At 39.5% G+C, this 17268-nt stretch overlaps 1 protein-coding gene across 5 annotated transcripts in view; it reads right to left on the bottom strand.

The window, feature by feature from the left end:
- The window catches only part of SLC7A2 (solute carrier family 7 member 2), a 79365-nt gene that overhangs the window by 16624 nt on the left and 45473 nt on the right, over positions 1-17268 (bottom strand). For 3 of the 5 annotated variants that reach the window (XM_062213571.1, XM_062213573.1, XM_062213572.1), the window contains exons 2-7: positions 11691-12081; positions 11138-11293; positions 5828-5993; positions 4264-4397; positions 3085-3307; positions 1132-1271 (exon numbers count right to left, since the gene is read on the bottom strand). In XM_062213571.1, the coding sequence (XP_062069555.1) occupies positions 1132-1271; positions 3085-3307; positions 4264-4397; positions 5828-5993; positions 11138-11293; positions 11691-12066 (1195 nt within the window). In that variant the 5' untranslated portion in view covers positions 12067-12081. Of the gene's footprint in view, positions 1-741; positions 879-1131; positions 1272-3084; positions 3308-4263; positions 4398-5827; positions 5994-11137; positions 11294-11690; positions 12082-15126; positions 15340-17268 lie in introns of those variants that run through there. The other 2 variants (XM_062213574.1, XM_062213576.1) reach the window with 2 other exon arrangements.

Here is a 17268-nt window from a genome sequence, read left to right as displayed (position 1 = left end):
GTCATTCTTTCAACCTACAGAATCTCTGAAAACTTCTGCATGAAATAACCTAGGCCAAGGCATTTTATATTAAGACATGCCATAACATAGGCAGTCTCGACTTTCTGACCATAACTGAAGTCCTGAAACCTCTGCAAGGAAAAACAGACTTCTAGTGGGGTTGAAAGGATGTGTATGTTAGCACCTCTTAGTTGATCTGGAGGGCAGTGATACAAGGGTCAAGGATAAATTATCTTTGACATTTATTATACTTAATTAAGAATAACAAAGTTTTGCTTTTCAAAAGCCCAATGGCACTTCATCAATATTCAACTTACATCACAAGTGAAAAACAACATATGTAATTACTTTTAAATGAACATTTCAGGAATGGCTTATTCATCAATTAAATTTTTATGTGTCCCAGAAGAATTTTTATTCATCAATTCATTCATCGATTGGAAATGTAATAGGTGATCTATAGTGCAATACCATTATAATCTTTGCACATCTATTAAAGGCCCAAAAGGTTAAAATAACAAAATCGTTAAAAAAAAATCCCAAAGAGTCAATTAACAATGAATTTCAGAACATCACCACCACCACAATTTTCAGGTGTTAATCCCAATATTCATACACAAATTTATCAGTGAATTTGTTCTTAACTTACATGCACAGCATGCAGACCCTCTTAGTAAGTTCATGCATGTGCATAAAATATTCCAGACCAATGCTGAAGAAGCCTATGTGTATAAAGCTTACCAGAAATGACCCCAGCAGTCAATGTGGCAGCAACTGGTGACTGCCTCTTACTCACTCTGGCAAGAAATCTAAACAGTAAACCATCCCGGGCCATGGCAAACAGAATTCGAGGTAAAGGAAACATAGAGCCCAGAAGACTAGAACAGAAAAATTCATAATCCATGTGAATAACCCAAAATATTATTCTAAAAAAGCATACACAGGTAAAGACTGGACATACCATAGTGCAGAACCAAATAATTCAAAATAGAAAACATTGACAAAATAGTGATTGAGCATCACTTAAAGCCGAAGAGAAAACTACCTAAGTTTCTTTTTCTTTATTTTTTTTCCTAGAGTCCTTGATGAGAAAAGATCCCCCTTTTCTTAATAAAATCAACTCACTCTCACCTGCCACTGCACCCGATGATAAAGTAGCAATGATTGGTGTCTTCGTTTTGGAATTGATTTGAGCTAGACATTTGAAAAGCAACCCATCCTCCGCCATAGCATAGATTACACGAGGCATTGGGAAAATGGATCCAAGAAGACTGAATAAAAAGCAAAGACATGCAGTAGAGCAGACAAATTCATGCAAGATTACATCCCAGAACTGAACTGTATAAAACTCAGCACAGTAGCTTTGAATACAAAGTCATATTATTTTAAAATGCACCAGGATTGGGCATTTAGAAATATCTGTCACTTTGACCACTGTGCTATTCATTATTCTGTTGCAGATATCTACCAAGAAAAATTAGTATCACAGTATCAGAAGTAATTTGTGTGTACCCATGATTATTACTGAATTTCAACCAAATAATTAAGGTTTTGCAAAATACCACTAAGACAATTTCAGTGGCAATAACGGAGAAAATAAAATTCCTAAATTGATAGGTAATTAAAGAAATTAAGTAAATTTATTTCATAATGACAGTTAACTCATTTACTCAGTAACTATGAATTTTGTATTTACCATTATTTTTTCCCATATAACCCAATCTTTATCAAATTAGTAATAATTCCTGGCATGATAAAGACAATCAAAGTAAAGAAAGATAAAAAAATTATAAATTTAGTACACAGAAGTAGCCATAATTAAAAAGTTAGTAACAGTGAAGTTTAACAGGACAATTTTTGCTTCGTGTTTTGAATTACTTGTACTGACTGCACTATTCCATACATGAATTAAATGTAAAAAGTGATTATCAAAAAGAAAACAAGTACTTTATCTAAAAAAGTCATTTTATCTCTTCACACATCTGGGGTGAGCCTGGACAGACCTGAATCTCTGCCCCTTCCTGGACCACTGTGCTGTGGTACTCTTCCACACTCTACACTTTGCAACTATCTGAAGTGATTCAAAATAAATTTCAGCACTGGCCGATGACTGAGAAACAAAAAGGGCAATTTCTAATTGCCACTTATTATTATAAGGGATTTGACGGCAAAACAAAGCTAGCTTGAATTAATTTTAAAATTTAGCTTTCTAATTTCAAACTATTAGACAATTATTTTCACTTTAAAAATTAGAGATCACATAAAAAGATTAATTTCTCTTTATGAGAACAGTCAACATTTAGTATGATACAAAAGTAGAATAAAATATATTTCTTATGATCTTATGTGAATTTGAAAAATGAATAGCTCAAAAAATCTGAGAAACAAGCATAATTATTAAAACAAGCAGCTACTGAAGATCTAGACCCTTGAACATCAACTACTTTTTCTCTTCACATACATATTTTAAGAATTTCCACCATTAACTTGAGAATGATCATTTCTGTTTCCAGACCAAGTCACTCAGCTTGGTGCTAAGAGGGAACTGTCAGTGTTCCACAATTAAAAGCACATGGTATTTAAACAGGACAGTGCACATAGCTGCTTCTCACACAGACTCAATCACTTAAAAACAGAGCAAGAAATGTTGATCTGCGTCCATAATCTCATGTTGTCTGTAGTGCTAAAAGAAACACCAAAGTCAGCAGAGAAACATACTAGAAGAAGCATCTTGGGTTTTATAAAACCTCCATATATGTGTAGGTGTGACGTACATATGTGTGGGGATCTGTGTGTGTGTGTGTGCGTATGTGAGTCTGTGTGTACAAGTGCTATAAGCATTCCTACTGAAGCCTGGCCCATCACCATCTTGGAAAAATGGTCTCTGAATGTGGGGGAGGGGCAGTTCTTCATGATTTAGGATATGTATATGCAATCCCGGGCAAATTATTCAGTGAACACATAGTTGCATAATATGTCCCTCAAGGTAGGATATTTTTAAAGCACACAAAAGCAACTTTTTAGACAGCGATCAAACTGAGAAGGACCTCAAATAGCTGCTGCTGCAAAGGCCAAGCCATGTACCTTGTTGACAACGCACAGAGGGAGCCTGCAGCAACGATGTATTTGGCAGGGCCCCATCCAACATACTCAAATGCCACGGGAAGGGGGCTTTTTTCATCCAGGAGGTAGTATGGCATCATGAGGGTCAAGGCTGCAGAGACCCCAAAATAGGCCATAAAACAGACAAGCAGAGAAGTCACAATTCCAATGGGAATAGCTTTCTGGGGATTCCGCACTTCCTCACCTAGGGAAATATAATAAACAATGTGCATGTTTAGTAAGACATTAACAGGCAAAGAACTTAATTTGTATCAGATTCTTCCTTTCTTCCACTGTAAATCTACTCTGGTTTTGTCCCTTCTGTTTTCTTATCTTGATCAACCATTTTATGAGAAATTTCTTCTCTTCTTGAAGGTGCTTTGCCATTACATAAAAATTCAATTCACAGAGGGAGAAGAGAAGCTATGCAAGGCATTTCCCTGTTTCCAGAAGAAGAAAACCAATCGGATAAAAATGACAGAACATCACTATCAAGTGTTTTGGGAAAACAATTCATCCACAGAGGCTAAATCTCTATTAAGGTTCTCTATAGACCCTTAAATAGGCTTCAGGTAAGTTTATTTCATCTATTTATAAGAAACTCTAGCTTCAATTAAAAAAAGTATGTTTTTTATTCTTCTAATAAAATTTGGCATTTAAAGTCAATTAGAGGGCCTTGCAAGGACAGGAACACAGAGGAAGCACTCATTTTGGCATGACTGTTTCCTGCGTGGCATAAAGAGGAAAGAACTATCACAATATATTTTGTTTAATGAAAGTAGAGACAACTTTGAAGATGATCATCAGTTATTACATATTTTGATGGTACTTCCAGATAGAAGGCCACAAGAGGCACTTATGACTAACACTAAGTATTCAGCAGCTTGCAAAGTATTGTTCATATGTCCTATTTTAGGTCATCTTCATCGTATCTGACAGGTAAGTACTGCTCTCTCAATTTTACTGATACAGAAAGCAAGGCTGAGGGAGTTTCATTAAGGTTCCTTTTGCTCATATACAGCACAATTGGTTCTGGAACAAATGATCTTCTTACCCTAAATCCCTCTCCTATTCACTGGACTCCCTACTGCAATACAAGACTACTCATATGGTAGGAGGAACACCTTTTTCCACATCCTTGTGTCAAGATACTGCTCTTACCAGTTGTTGCGATGCAATCAAATCCCACAAAGGCATAAAAGCAAGTTGCAGCACCAGCCAAGGTTCCTGCAAAGCCGTAAGGCATAAAGCCACCAGCCCCATAGAGACTTGTGCCATTTTCAGAAGGTGGCTCTCTAAGGAAGAGAACAAATGCATTGGAAAGTCATTTTCATGGGAAACTGTTCCTTCTGGGGACTTATGTAAAACCCCATCCTTGGAAGGCTGCTGTTTTCATCAGCTCATTGGAGGTGATGTTCATAAAACTAAAGCGAAAACCTTTTTCTCTCATTCTGTCCTACAGACTGGTGGAGCCCCTGACAATGTCACCTTGCACCCACAGCACTTGCAGAAGGGCCAGTCCCACACTGGGAGGAACCCCAGTCAGGCAAGATTTCAAAAACAGAGACTAAAGTAGGCCATGCTTTGCGATAATTACAGGAAACTTTCTCTTCCTGTGGATGTTTTCCCTATAACAATATATGGATTCCAAAGCAGAAAGTAAGGCATGGTGTAAGTCCTTCCAATTCACCATGGAGACATTTGAAAAAGTAAAGCCAAACTCTCTAGGCTTCATGAATATTATGGAAGTTGAATATTTTATGTTAAAAATGGTATAAAAAGTCAGGGGATGCCAACTTTCTCTCTCATCAGAATGAGTATAAACAATATAAAGAGAAACATTTAGATGTAACTCAATCTATGTAATGGAAACTTCCTGTAATCTTAGTTCTGCTTATGCAACTAACAACATTCTCCAAAAAACAAGGCCTGGAAATTACTACAAGGCTGAAAGAATGCAATGAACTGAACGGTGGCCCCACAGGATGAACATAAGGATATGTGACTTCAGAATGCTCATCACTTAGAGGTGGCAAACCACTGGGGAATAGAGGAAGTTCATTCCAGTGAACAGTTAGGATCCAGCCCCTGCTCTCTCCCCAAAACTGGGAGCAGAGCTTGAGGTTGGGAACAGCAGCCATGGCCTCACATAGCTGCTCAACTGTGAGTATGGTTTGGGGGAGCCAGGAATGAAGTCTTACAATACAGCAGCCCCCTCAGACAGGGCTTGGGAGCAGAAAGTTTGACAGCTATTGTTCAGAGGAAAGCTGTCACCCATGCCCTCTTTAAAATGTAACATTATAAAAAAGAAGGGAAAAACTCAATCTTCAAAAAAATTGTATTTCGAATTTGTTTGAAAGTCTGAGAGAGAGAGAGAAACAAAGAAACAGATCTTCCATCCACCGGTTCACTCCACAGATGCCTCCACCAGCTGAGGTTAGGTCAGGATAAGGGCAGGAATCTGGAACTCAATCTGGGTCTCCACCTGGGTGTCAGGGGCCCAAGGACTTGAGGCATCTCCGGCTGCTTCCCAGGGTGTGCATTAGCAAGAAGCTGGATTTGAGGCACAGGAGCCTGGACTTGAACTGGCACTTGAACATGGCATGTCAAGAAGCAGCTTAACTGCTGTGCCAAATGCCTACCCACTTTTAAAAATGTTATTTATTTATTTCTATTTATTTGAAAGGCAGGGAGATAGAGACACAGAGACAGCCAAGTACTGTACCTGGCACTTGCTGATACATTTTTGAGAAACTCTTCGCTAATCCTCCAGTTAGCCACACTTCCTTTCACAAAGCCAGCAACCATCACAAAGAGAAGGACCAGGATGTTCACGGCTGTGAAGAATTTGTTCACCCAAGCAGATTCCTTTACTCCAAAAGATAAAAGTCCTATAGGAAAAAAGAAAGCATTTCAGTGTTTACCTAAAATTTTAGTAAAGGCCATGACATTTTGTGGCAAATATAAGATCTGTGGTATCATTTCACCATCATTTCTATATAAGATGACCTCAAAAAGTCTATGAAAAATAAAAGCATTATGAAAAAGCTATTCATGGATTTCAACTTTTTTGGTGCTAAAACAAACATCTTTTAATTTCATTTTTCATGACCTTTTAAAGTCCTGTTGTATTTAACTCCCATTTACCCATTTCCATTGCTAGTTTGTAGCCATCTGTCATCTGACTGTGAAACAAGGGCTGCTGCACAGAACTAGGTCAACCTCAGATGGCAGTCTATGCCTTCTGCTAAGAAGCATATGAATCTGGTAATTTTGGCTATTATTACCAATGGTAGAGAGATGTAAAGTAACACGTAATTTTAATGAAAGGCTGTTCTAGAAAAGCCAGTTCAAGGTTATTGGTTATAAACTTTTTTTTGAAAGATTTATTCATTTATTATTTGAAAGTCAAGTTAAACAGAGAGAGAAGGAGAGGCAGAGAGAGAAAGAAAGAGGGGTCTTCCATCTGCTGCGTTCACTCCCCAGATGGCTGCACCAGCCAGAGCTGTGCCAATTCAAAGCCAGGAGCCAGGAGCTTCTTCCGGGTCTCCCACGTGGGTGCAAAGGCTCAAGCACTTGGACCATCTTCTACTGCTTTCTCAAGCCATAGCAGAGAGTCGGATCAGAAGTGGAGCAGCCAGGACTAGAACCGGTGCCCATATGGGATGCTGGCACTGCAGGCAGCGGCTTTACCCGCTACACCACAGCGCAGGCCACTGGGTATACAGTTTTAAAAAGTAAAAGCTCAGTCATTATCTCTGCCAGGTAATTACTGGATATACGTGCACAGGAAAGCATTATTCAATGTTCATGCTAACAAGCACTTTGTTAAACTGATTCTCATTTTACTATATATTTACATTCTGATTATAAAATCAATTTTTCTACTAAAGTAATTTGAGGATACAGAAAAGCATGAATACAATAAAGATGAACTGTGGGCTTCCCCCCAGAATTTCTCACAGACACACACACACACACACACTCACAAACAATACATATACACACACAATTTCCACATAACTTTATTAATAGCTGCATAGTCTTTTAATCCACTGAGGTACCATACTTTAATGCCTTCTTTTATAGGCACTGATATCACTGTTGGCTTTTTACAATCATAAGCAGCACTGACATAATCACGCTTTAATACATACTATAGGGCTACTATAACTAAAACAGACTGGTACTGGCACAAAAATAGACATGTAGACCAATGGAATAGAATAGAAACCCCAGAAATTAATCTACACATCTACACCAACTAATTTTTGACAAACAAGCTAAAATCAATCCCGGAGAAAGGACTGTCTCTTCAACAAATGATGCTGGGAAAAATTGGATCTATGCATGCAGAAGCATGAAACAAGAACCTTACCTTACACCTTACACAAATATCAACTGAAAATGTATCAAGAATCTAAATCTATGACCTGATATCATCAAACCACTAGAAAAGAACATTGGGGAAACTCTGCAAGACACTGGCAGAGACAAAAAAACTTCTTGAAAAAGACCCCAGAAGCACAGGCAATCAAAGCCAAAACAGACAAATGGGATTACATCAAGCTAAAAACTTCTTCACTGTAAAGGAAACACTCAACAAGATGAGGCAGCAACCACAGAATCGGAGAAAACATCTGCAAACTATGCAACTGATAATGGATTAATATCCAGAATCTATAAAGAGCTCAAGAAATTCAAAAACAACCAACCACACAATTCAATTAGGAAATGGGCTAAGGATACGAACAGGCATTTCTCAGAAGTTGAAAAACAAATGGCCCACAGACACGTGAAAAGATGCTCAAGATCACTAGACATCAGAGAAATGCAAACAAAAATCACAGCGTGGTTTCACCTCATCCCAGTTAGAATGGTTATCATCCAAAAATAAAAAAAAAACACAACATGCTGGTGAGCATGTGGGCAGAAAGGTACCCTAATCCACTGTTGGTAGGAATGTAAACTAGTAAAACCATTGTTGAAGACAGATGAAGATTCCTCAGAAATCTAAAAATAGGCCTACCATATGACCCAGCCATACCACTACTAGGAATTTACCCAAGCAAAATAAAATCAGCATATGAAAGAGTTATCTGTACCCCCAAGTTTACCTCAGCTCAATTCACAATAGCTAAAATACAGAATCAACCCAGATGTCCATCAATTGATGACTAGAGAAAGAAAAATAGACCCTGGAATACTACTCAGTCATAAAAAAGAATGAAATCCTATCTTCTGCAACAAAATGAATACAACTGGAAACCATTATACTCAATGAAAAGAGCCAGTCCTCAAAAGATAAATATCATATATTTCCCCTGATTTGTGGTAACTAACATACAGAGTACAAAAAATATAATGCATATGAGAGAAATCAACATTTTGAGATCTTTTTTAAAAGATTTATTTATTTGAGAGGCAGAGTTATAGACAGAGAGGGAGAGACAGAGCGAAAGGTCTTCCATCTGCTGATTCAATCCTCAAATGGCTGCAATGGCCGGGAGCTGAGATAATCTGAGGCCAAGAGCCAGGAGCTTTTTCTAGGTCTCCCACATGGATGCAGGGACCCAAACTATTGGGCCATCTTCTGCTGCTTTCCCAGGCCACAGCAGAGAGCTGGATTGGAAGAGGAACAGCTGGGTCTAGAATCAGCTCCCATATGGGATGCCGGCACTACAGCTGGAGGATTAATCTACTGTGCCACAGTGCTGGCCCCCTCCATTGTATTTTTTAAATTTGTCATTTGTTGCTGGGACATAGGGTTCAGCGCCAGCCAAATAAAGAATCTTAAAAAACAGCTTTCCATACCTTTTAATTATTTAAAACATTTCAATGTATACATTTGTATTTACTTGGCAGACTGAGATCTTCCATCTGCTGGTTTGCTCCTCAAATGCCTGTGACAGCTGGTTAGAGGAAGAATGACTGATATATACTCAGAGAATAACAAAGCCACCAGTGTTTTCCCAACATGCCACATGTGCTCTCTTGCCCAAGGTCTCATCTTCTAATAACAGACTGGAGACCAATGAATATCTCATCTAAATATTGCACAAGCTTCTGTTACACCTTTCATAACTCAAGAATTTCCAGTGATAAGAAATTTGCAGTACAGGGTTTTGACTTTCTTGTTACCATCTTTGAAGATCAAAGTAGCAACTCAGCCTATGGAGAGAGATCACAGTCAAAGAACACAGGACACCTGATGTAGGCGAGTTCTTGGTCTTGCCATGGAATTTAACAGTTATAACTGCCATAGTTGCATGCTTCACATCATTCAGAGATTAAAGTGGGATATTTTAAGCTTGCTGAAAGCATCCCTAAATAAAACATGATGCAACAAATTTAATGTTAGCTAGGCTGTTTAGAAACTAAAACAGAAAATCTATCATTCATTGAAAAATAATTGGTATGAATTTTCTTGATATTAGGAAGCAAAAATATTTTAGGCCTATAAATGTTGTTGATGACCCTATCCCTATTTCTATAAAACACACTTAATTAGTGACTTTTTAAAGGGTAAAGCTATTTTTATATGATGTAATTCTTAGATAAACATTTCATAATAGAAAGCTATCTCTGTCACATTGTTGTAAGCAAGTGAGAAAACAGAGATAAGATTAGATGGGAAAGGGAAGGGAAGGTTACCTGGGTAAGTCAAGTAGAAAGTGGTAATAAACCTTTGAGGGTATTGCCAAATGCTCATGGAAAACCTTAATTAGAGGGTAAGTTTATTTTGAATTTTGAAACTCATGAATAGTTTTTTTCCTAATACACATTTTTATGAACTGTTTGAAGATCTCTCATACACATGTTTTTTTGTTTGTTTGTTTAAGATCTAATTTATTTATCTAAAAGGCAGTTACAGAGAGAGACAGAGAGACAGAGAGATATCTTCCACCCACTGGTTCACTCCCCTAATGGCCCCAACAGTCAGGGCTGGGCAACACTGAAGCCAGGAACCATGAGCTTCATTCAGGTCTCCTATGTGGATTCTGGGGCCCAAGCACTTGGGCCATCTTTCACTGCTTTCCCAGGCACATTTGTAGGGAACTGTATTGGAAGCAGAGCAGCCGGTACCAAAAAGTGATGCCAGCATTGGAGGTGGCTTAACCCTCTAAGCCACAGTGCAGGCTCCCTTGTGGGTTTCAATTTTTTTTTTTTTTTGCATCAACTTCTCATTTAATTCTATTTTTCACAATCTTTTTGGAGTGATCATAGATTTTATTCTCAGCCAATCTTTGATGGGCTTAAGGAGGACTGTACATAGGAATATTAATCAAGCTAGAACAGCTTCAAATAATGAAAGCAAATATTAGGCAACCGCAAGAGATTACCTATGCCTACAAAAAAAAAAAATGCTGCCATCTCAGTGCTTGCTATCTACTAAGCTCTTAGAGCGTTGTTTGCAATATCACTGATAGCTCTATTTCATGGATGAGCAAGGAAATCATTCAGTGTTCCAAAGGTAGTAAGTGGCATGATAGGGTAACAACTTGTTTCTCTCTTATTCCTATGCCTTCCTAAATCACTAACCATTACTGAAAATTCTAGTTTCAAGTGTGCTTGTATCTTTCAAAGACTATCAGTAATTGGAAAGCTTTCTTTTCAAACAGATGTCTATATTATATTGATGAAAGCACGACAGAAGAACAGAATTCATTCCATAAATAGTATCCTTAGTTTTATTTACAAGATAAACGTGCACCAATAAATTACACATTCCTCCATATTGGAACTTCACTGCCATTCCTGCAAATCTCTAAATACGAAATTATGAAATTGATGAAGAATTATGAAATGTCTCATTCTGTTTTTTAGTGCATGCCAGGTACCATTTGTTCAGAAGTAAAGTTTCTACCATTCCACACAATTTAGGCTTATTTTTGAAACACGCCTATCACATAAGGTTAAAGTGTGAGTAGAGCTGGGGAGGTTGAGAACTCAGGTCTCTAATGCAGTAGGGACCTATTTTCCTGGGACAATTAGTCTGGCTTATCATGGGGAGAAGCATAATTGGTTTTCTTACCTGCTAGAAGTAATATAAGGCACACAGCAAAAAAGTCTGGATACTCTGCAAGACCGGTATAATTCATTTTGAAGTATGTTCGGAAAAACTGTCCGATCTGTTTGTTAAGAAGTTCATCAAAGGTGCCACTCCATGCTCTCGCAACACTTGAAGTACCTTCCCAAGACACAGAACATTCAGAAAACACAAGATCACTGGCAGACAACGAACAGAATATCATTTGCCACTCTATCAGGTACATGGGTTAGTTTCCATAGGTTGAAAATTTCAATGACATATAGAATTGTCTTAGTAATTTCTCAATTATTTAACCACAATCAAATGCTCAAGTCTAAGGTATGGAAACTTTGTTTGCAATAAAGAACTATTAACTTAAAGCAAACAGATTTTCAAGCCCACTAAAAGATACCAAAATGAAGCAGAAGCACAGAACTCTGCAGTTTCAGAAGGAGACATTCAGAGATGAGTAGAATGAAGTGGCCGGATCACCCAGCAGCTAATGAATGCAGATCTGCCACCGAGCACACAACTGAGGTTCATTTCTGAAACATACCGATCACGTAGGATAAGATGAGATTCCAGCCAGTGATGAAGGCCCACAGCTCTCCAACAGTAACATAAGTGTACAAATATGCAGATCCTGTCTTGGGAACTCGGGCCCCAAACTCAGCATAGCAAAGGCCGGCCATCACAGACGCCAGGGCAGCAATGAGGAAGGAAACAACGATGCTGGGGCCGGAGTCTGCTTTGGCGACTTCCCCTGCAAGGACATACACCCCGGCACCAAGAGTGCTTCCAACCCCCAGGGCGATGAGGTCCATGGTGGATAGACAGCGGCACAGCTTGGACTCTTCTAGACTGTCCAGAGTCACGATTTTCCTCCGGATCAGACACCGGGCAAAAGTCAGCGCTGCTCTGCAGGGAATCATTCTGAAGAGAACGACCTGAGAGAGAGAGATAGAGAGAGAGAGAGAGAAGGGAGGAGGTTACAGGTGGATCTGGACCCATCCTGCCTCCAGGTAGTGATGCAGCTCCCAGGCCTAAGGACAAAATACTTTTTTTCTTTTTAACTTGTGGATAGAGGTGTGGTGCAGAGCAGTCACAGGAGGGCTGAGTAAGCTCAACCTCGCCTACACATTCCCCTTTACAGAGGGCTGCAGACAGTGGCCCATTTGGGATGCAAAGGAATAGCAGTTCTGGGCGTTTAAAAAGATTTGCCATTTGTATTCACTTAATACAAGTTTTAAAGAGAAGTTCACAGAAATGTATTCCAAGATATGGCTGCACTTGTTAGTTTAGTTCTCGCAAAATGGTGAATTGCTTGGTCTTCTATTTTGTCTTTTCTTCCTTCATTGAACTCGGATTCTTCAGGACCTAATAGAGCCAGGGGTCATGGTAGGAATACATATAGAATGGTGTTACACCAATGTGGTCTCCAGTTTATGGGACTTATTATAGTCTAGCACAGTCCAAAAGCAGGTAAAAAAAACATGATCATTCTGCTTCCTACATTATTCTTACATTATCAAATGTACATGAGCTTCTCCATTTTCATTCCCAACAGTTAATGTGGAGCAGATGTGAACTTTTTAGAACTAAAAAAAAAAATTTTCACAGCTAGCTCTGTGGCATAGAGCTGCCATTTGCAACAACAGCATCCCAAATGGTATGGGTTCAAAGTCCCAGCTGCTCCACTTCCGATCCAGCTCCCTACTAATGCATCTGGGAAAGCAGCAAAAGATGGTCCAAGTACTTGGGCTTCTGCCACTCATGGGGCCACCTGGCTGAAGCTCCTGGAGTTGGCCTAGCTCAGCCTAGCTCAGCCCTGGAAGGTTGCTGGGTAATGAACCAGTAGATGGAAGATCAATCTCTCAGCTTCTCTGTCTCTCTGTAACTCTTTCAAATAAATAAATAAATAAACAAACAAACCTCCCAACAGTGCTTAGATTTTTCTAACTAAAACTTTTTTTGTTTAAAGATTTATTTATTTATTTTAAAGTCACAGTTACACAGAGGGAGGAGTGGCAGAGAGAGAGAGAGAGAGAGGTCTTCCATCCGATGGTTCATTCTCCAAATGGCTGCAATGGCTGGAGCTGCGCCAATCCGAGGCCAGGAGCCAGGAGCTTCTGCCGGGTCTCCCACGCGGGTGCAGGGGCCCAAGGACCTGGGCTATCCCCCACTGCTTTCCCAGGCCATAGCAGAAAGCTGGATCGGAAGAGGAGGAGCCGGGTCTTGTACTGGCGCTCATAGGGGATGCCAGTGCCTCAGGCTAGGGTGTCAACCCGCTGCGCCATGGTGCCGGCCCCTCTAACTAAAACGTCTATCCAGGCCAGTGCCGCGGCTCACTAGGCTAATCCTCCACCTTGCGGCGCCGGCACACTGGGTTCTAGTCCAGGTCGGGGCACCGGATTCTCTCCCGGTTGCCCCTCTTCCAGGCCAGCTCTCTGCTGTGGCCAGGGAGTGCAGTGGAGGATGGCCCAAGTGCTTGGGCCCTGCACCCCATGGGAGACCAGAAGAAGCACCTGGCTCCTGCCTTCGGATCAGCGCAGCGCGCCAGCCGCAGCGCGCTGGCCGTGGCAGCCTCTGGAGGGTGAACCAACGGCAAAAGGAAGACCTTTCTCTCTGTCTCTCTCACTGTCCACTCTGTCAAAAAACAAAACAAAAAAACAAAAACAAACAAAAAAAAACAAAGAAAAAAAACCTTCTATCCAACTATTTGAAGTATGAATTTGTACTAAAATGCACATATTTATTACATTTATTTGATTTTTATACATGAATAAACCAAAGTCCATATCAAGTATTATACATATATATTTTAACTGGCATGAATAAAGAAGACAAAAAAAAATCTCATCTCTCACATGTTGGCTCATTCTAATACTGAAAAGAAAAACAGGTTATAAAATAAAGCATGGATACATACACACACATTACAGTAAAAAGGTCTCAAGTCAAATAAGCCAAAATATTAACTAATTATATTTAAGTGGTGGGTTAATTTTTACTTCCAAGGAGTTCATATATTATATTGTCAATACCTATTTATAATTCCAATGAAAATGTACAACTTAAAAAAATGAAAAAGTTCCACATGACTTTAATGAGTCATTTAAGCAAGCAGACTAGGACATAACTGAAGAACAGGGCTCTAACAGTGTATGGTGTTATCAGTCAATAAAAACTACATGTATTTAACTTTCAGAAGTGTGGGGCAGGTGTTTGGGCCAGTGTATAAAGCCTCCAGCCAGGATGCCTGTGCCCCACATTGGAATGCCTGGTTCAAGTTCCTGAGTCCAGCTTCCTGTTAATGCAGACCCTGGGAGGCAGTGGTAATGGTTCAAGTAATTGGGTTCCTGCTGCCCATGTGGTAAACTTGGACTGAATTCCCAGCCCCTACTCACATGAAACCAAAAAACAAACAAAACACCCCCAAAACCAAAAAGCCATGTTGCAGACATTTAGGGAATGAGCCAATGGATAGGGGCTCTATCCCTCAAGTAAGTAAATAAAAATTAAAGAAAAACATTAAAAGTCAGCCTTGCTTTTGCTTCATGCATTGCACTTCCACTGTACAATGGTCTACAAACACTGAGTATTATTCCCTTCATTTTCTTCATTGCCAATAACCTAAACTTATCAGCTTGGCATTTTCTGTGAAAAACGCAGATATTTTATAAATAAGGTTTTAACCTTACTCTAATATTGTCATTAAATTGAGTTTATTCAAAAATATAAGACTAATTTTCTACATTTAGTCATTTAAGAGACATTACTGGGATGGGACTAATATTTATAAACTAATTCATATTCAGTTTCATATTAAACCCAGTAGACTAAAACTAACTCATTGACTGAACACCATTCACCCATAAATATAACTGCAAGTTCTCAATATTGAAAGCACCTAATTCAAACATAAATAAGAATTTTTTAAAAATGAAAAGGAGTAGAAATCTCCCTGATGGTAAAAACAAAGTTTTACCCACCTTCAGCGTCTTCCACACTGCCTGTCAGAAGGCCAAAGCATGATTCAAAGATTACAGATGATAGCTCCAATTTTGCTAATACTGCAATCAGGTTCCCCAAGTTAAAACTCATCAACACTCCATAAATCAAAAGTGTATCACTTTCTACCAAGAGTTAACCCTGAAATAGCTATTTCTCTACCTAGAAGATAAAGTAGTGAAATGTTCTACTTATAAAAAAAAAATCAACAAGTGAAATGTAGAAGTTATATAAAAGCTAACTGTGGAGCAAACGTTCAGTCCAGCAGCTGTAATGCCACTTGGGATTCTGGCATCACATTTCAGAGTATCTGGGTTTGAGTCCTAGCTCTGCTTCCTAATGCAGCTTCCTGCTCATGTGTAGTACACACCCTGGAAGGCAATAGTGATAGCTCAAAGTAGTTGGGTCCCTGACACATGGGAGATCCAGACTGAATTCCTGGCCTCTGACTTGGCCCCAGCTAGGGGCTGTTCTGGGCGTTTGGGGGAATAAATCAGCAGATGGAAGGTTTCTGTCTGCTTGCCTTTCAAATAAATAAAAATTTAAAAATCAATTAGGGGGGAGGGAGGGGCAGAAGAGGGTATTTACTAAAGGCTGAACTTCATAAACGTAAGCATTTTTACACAAACAGACATGTACAAAGATCAAGAATTAGGGACCACTGCCAACTAAAAAAGTACTCAGAGATGAAGACCCACTGAATGTCACTCATGGTTTAAAATCAAGTGAAAATGGGACATCGTATTCCACTTTAGGAACATACCTGAAAGACAAAATTAGGTGCCCTTGTCATTTAACTAGATAAAACACTCCAGGATGGGGTATTTGATTAGCTCTATTTTTGTGAATAAAAGACACAAATGCTACAATTACATATATTTAAGGAGAAAAGGTCTGGAAGGAAGCAAGGAAATGAAGAGATGGAGGCGGTTATAGCATTGTGGCTGAGTTTTCATTTCTGAAATCCTTTTTTCTGGAGCTATGGTCACAATGTTGTTTATGAAATTTTTAAAGAAAAAGTAGCATACAAATGAAAGCAAATGAGCATGACAGTTAAGTAACCCAAAAAGAATAAATTAGTGATAGTCATCTTTTCAACATAAAATTGAAGTGAATTCAGTCTAGATTACATAGGAAGTAGAACTATTCTTACAGGATCACGCTTATAGAAATGTATAGCTTTGATCTGGTAAAATCTGCTTTGTGTTGCTTGTTTGCTACTAAGTATTTTATGTGCAGTTAGTTTCTCTGTGTTATTCTAGGGAAATAAGACAAAAATTCCATTTGTCCATCATGCTTTAATTTACTTTTTGAAAAAAAATTTATTTTACTTATTTGAGAGAGACAGAGAGAGAGACAGACAGACAGACATCTCCCATCTGCTGGTTCATTCCCCAAATACCCACAACAGCAGGGCCTGGGCTGCACCATAGCTGTGATTCAGTACTCAGTCTGGGTGGCAGAGATGCAACTACTTGAGCCATCACCTACTGCTTCCCAGAGTCTGCAACAGCAGGAAGCTGGATTTGGGAGAGCAGCTTGGACTTGAACCTGGTCACTCCATTAAGGGCTGTGGGTTTCCCAGGCAGCATCTTAATGGCTAGGGCAAATCCCTGCCCCATTTGATTTTGAGTAACAGCACTGCATGCGTCAGAAACTTCTCAGAACTGACAGTTACTCAACAGCCTTTGCAAACAATCTCAACTACGCATAGCCTGGTAAAATACCGATTGCAAAAGCTGTGTCATGGAACTAATTTTGTAGAAATATAATGGGATGGGAGAAAAGGAATGTGAAAACACACAGGGTCAATTTAATGAGTAATTATTAAACATTTATTGAGTCCCTTGAATCAGTGTTTAGTAAAGACATAATCTTGTGCTTTTAGAAAATGTTTTTGTGTTGGCTGGCGCCGCAGCTCACTAGGCTAATCCTCCGCCTGTGGCGCTGGCACCCCGGATTCTAGTCCTGGTTGGGGTGCCGGATTCTGTCCCAGTTGCTCCTCTTCCAGTCCAGCTCTCTGCTGTGGCCCGGGAAGGCAGTGGAGGATGGCCCAAGTGCTTGAGCCCTGCACCCGCATGGGAGACCAGGAAGAGGCACCTGGCTCTTGGCTTCGGATCGGC

The sequence above is a fragment of the Lepus europaeus genome, chromosome 16 (assembly GCF_033115175.1).
Source record: "Lepus europaeus isolate LE1 chromosome 16, mLepTim1.pri, whole genome shotgun sequence".
In the NCBI taxonomy this organism is placed as follows: Eukaryota; Metazoa; Chordata; class Mammalia; order Lagomorpha; family Leporidae; genus Lepus; species Lepus europaeus.
Note: the sequence above shows the minus strand (reverse complement) of the source record. Positions and strands in the feature narration are given on the sequence as shown.